At 32.8% G+C, this 1443-nt stretch overlaps 1 protein-coding gene across 1 annotated transcript; it reads left to right on the plus strand.

Moving 5' to 3' along the window:
* On the plus strand, positions 1-992 carry LOC105003585 (complement factor H-like). Its single transcript, XM_010860828.1, has 2 exons — positions 1-154; positions 584-992. The coding sequence occupies exons 1-2, from the start codon at positions 55-57 to the stop codon at positions 778-780; spliced, it is 297 nt and encodes a 98-aa protein (XP_010859130.1). The 5' UTR covers positions 1-54; the 3' UTR covers positions 781-992.
* The last annotated feature ends 451 nt before the right edge of the window (positions 993-1443 follow it).

The raw sequence follows: 1443 nt of genomic DNA on the forward strand, positions 1-1443 counted from the left end.
CCAATAGACAACGGAGACATTACCTCACTCCTGCAATCAGTATATCCTCCAGGAATGATTGTTGAGTACCGGTGTCAGGCCTACTATGAACTTCGGGGAAACAAAAACGTAGTATGTCGGAATGGAGAGTGGTCACAACTACCAAAATGCTTAGGTAAATGCATTAAACTTCTCTTGGATCCTGGGATAACCCTTGTACACAGCATAATGTTTAACTGTTTTTAATAGAGTTTTTATGGATTAAATAACAACCAGTTAATGCTTGCACACCAAGGATTAATCTCTGTATATAGAAATAAAGTTAGAAAATTTCATGTTCAAGCAACAATGGCTCCTTTATGAAAGCTCTTCATTTAATAACTGACATTATGAATCTTATAACATTTAATGATTAGACTAAACAAAGTATCTCATTCTTATATCATTAATTTTTTAAATATGATGAAACCTACATTATACATTTTCAGTGTATTGATTGGAAAATGTTTGAGGAAGATTTTTGCCAAAGTTCTTGAAACCCTGAAATTCTGTTGAAAGTATTTGCATATTACTCACAGTTTATGTTTATTTTCTTTAATTTTAGAGGCATGTACAATTTCAGAAGAAACAATGAGAAAACATCACATACAGTTAAGATGGAAACACGATAAAAAAATTTACTCTAAAACAGAGGATACTATTGAATTTATGTGTCAATATGGTTATCGTCAACTGACACCAAAACATACATTTCGAGCAACTTGTCGGGAAGGAAAGGTGGTGTATCCTCAATGTGGATAAAACATTGACTAAATGCAGTTGTAAAACTGAAATATGTACATATATTCAGATTTTTCCTTATTAATTCAGTTCTGTTTATTTTCTCAAGTATTTTTTAACTCATCTTGAATCATAAATCAGATTTGTGTTAAATATTATGGGGACAATGTAATTGAGAGATGGGTCCAATGAATCACTTCTTAAAATACCTCATTAAACCTGGCAAATCAAAATGTATGTGTCCTGTTCATGAAACATTTATAGCAAGAAATTAGATTCAATCACTTCCATGCCTCCTTCCATCCATCAGTTTCCTAACTTTCTTAAAGCTTTCTCCATTACTTCTGTGGGTTTCTGAAACTCTCTTTTAGAAGACATGGGGAAAAAGTGTGGAAAGAAATGGAAAACATTCAAAATAGATGAGCAAAAGTAAGATAAACTACTTATATTTAATTCCTGACATAAGTATGACATAGTTTGCTTTTATATGTTGGATGTCATACTTATGTCAGGAATTAAATATAAGTAGTTTATCTTACTTTTGCTCATCTATCAATAGATGAATAAACCATAAATGATGAGATACATAATATTTCAGTACAGTTCAGTCACACAATCGTGTCCGGCTCTTTGCGACCCCATGCACTGCAGCACTCCCAGGCCTCCCTGTCCATAAGCAACTCC

The sequence above is a fragment of the Bison bison genome, unplaced genomic scaffold (genome assembly GCF_000754665.1).
Source record: "Bison bison bison isolate TAMUID 2011002044 unplaced genomic scaffold, Bison_UMD1.0 scf7180017857497, whole genome shotgun sequence".
In the NCBI taxonomy this organism is placed as follows: domain Eukaryota; kingdom Metazoa; phylum Chordata; class Mammalia; order Artiodactyla; family Bovidae; genus Bison; species Bison bison.

What these genes read in the sequence shown, in the direction of transcription:
- LOC105003585 (XM_010860828.1), top strand. Translation starts at nt 55, where the DNA reads ATGATTGTTGAGTACCGGTGTCAGGCCTACTATGAACTTCGGGGAAAC. An exon ending in ACAACTACCAAAATGCTTAG is followed by an intron (nt 155 to 583) that starts GTAAATGCATTA and finishes CTTTAATTTTAG; the next exon opens with AGGCATGTACAATTTCAGAA.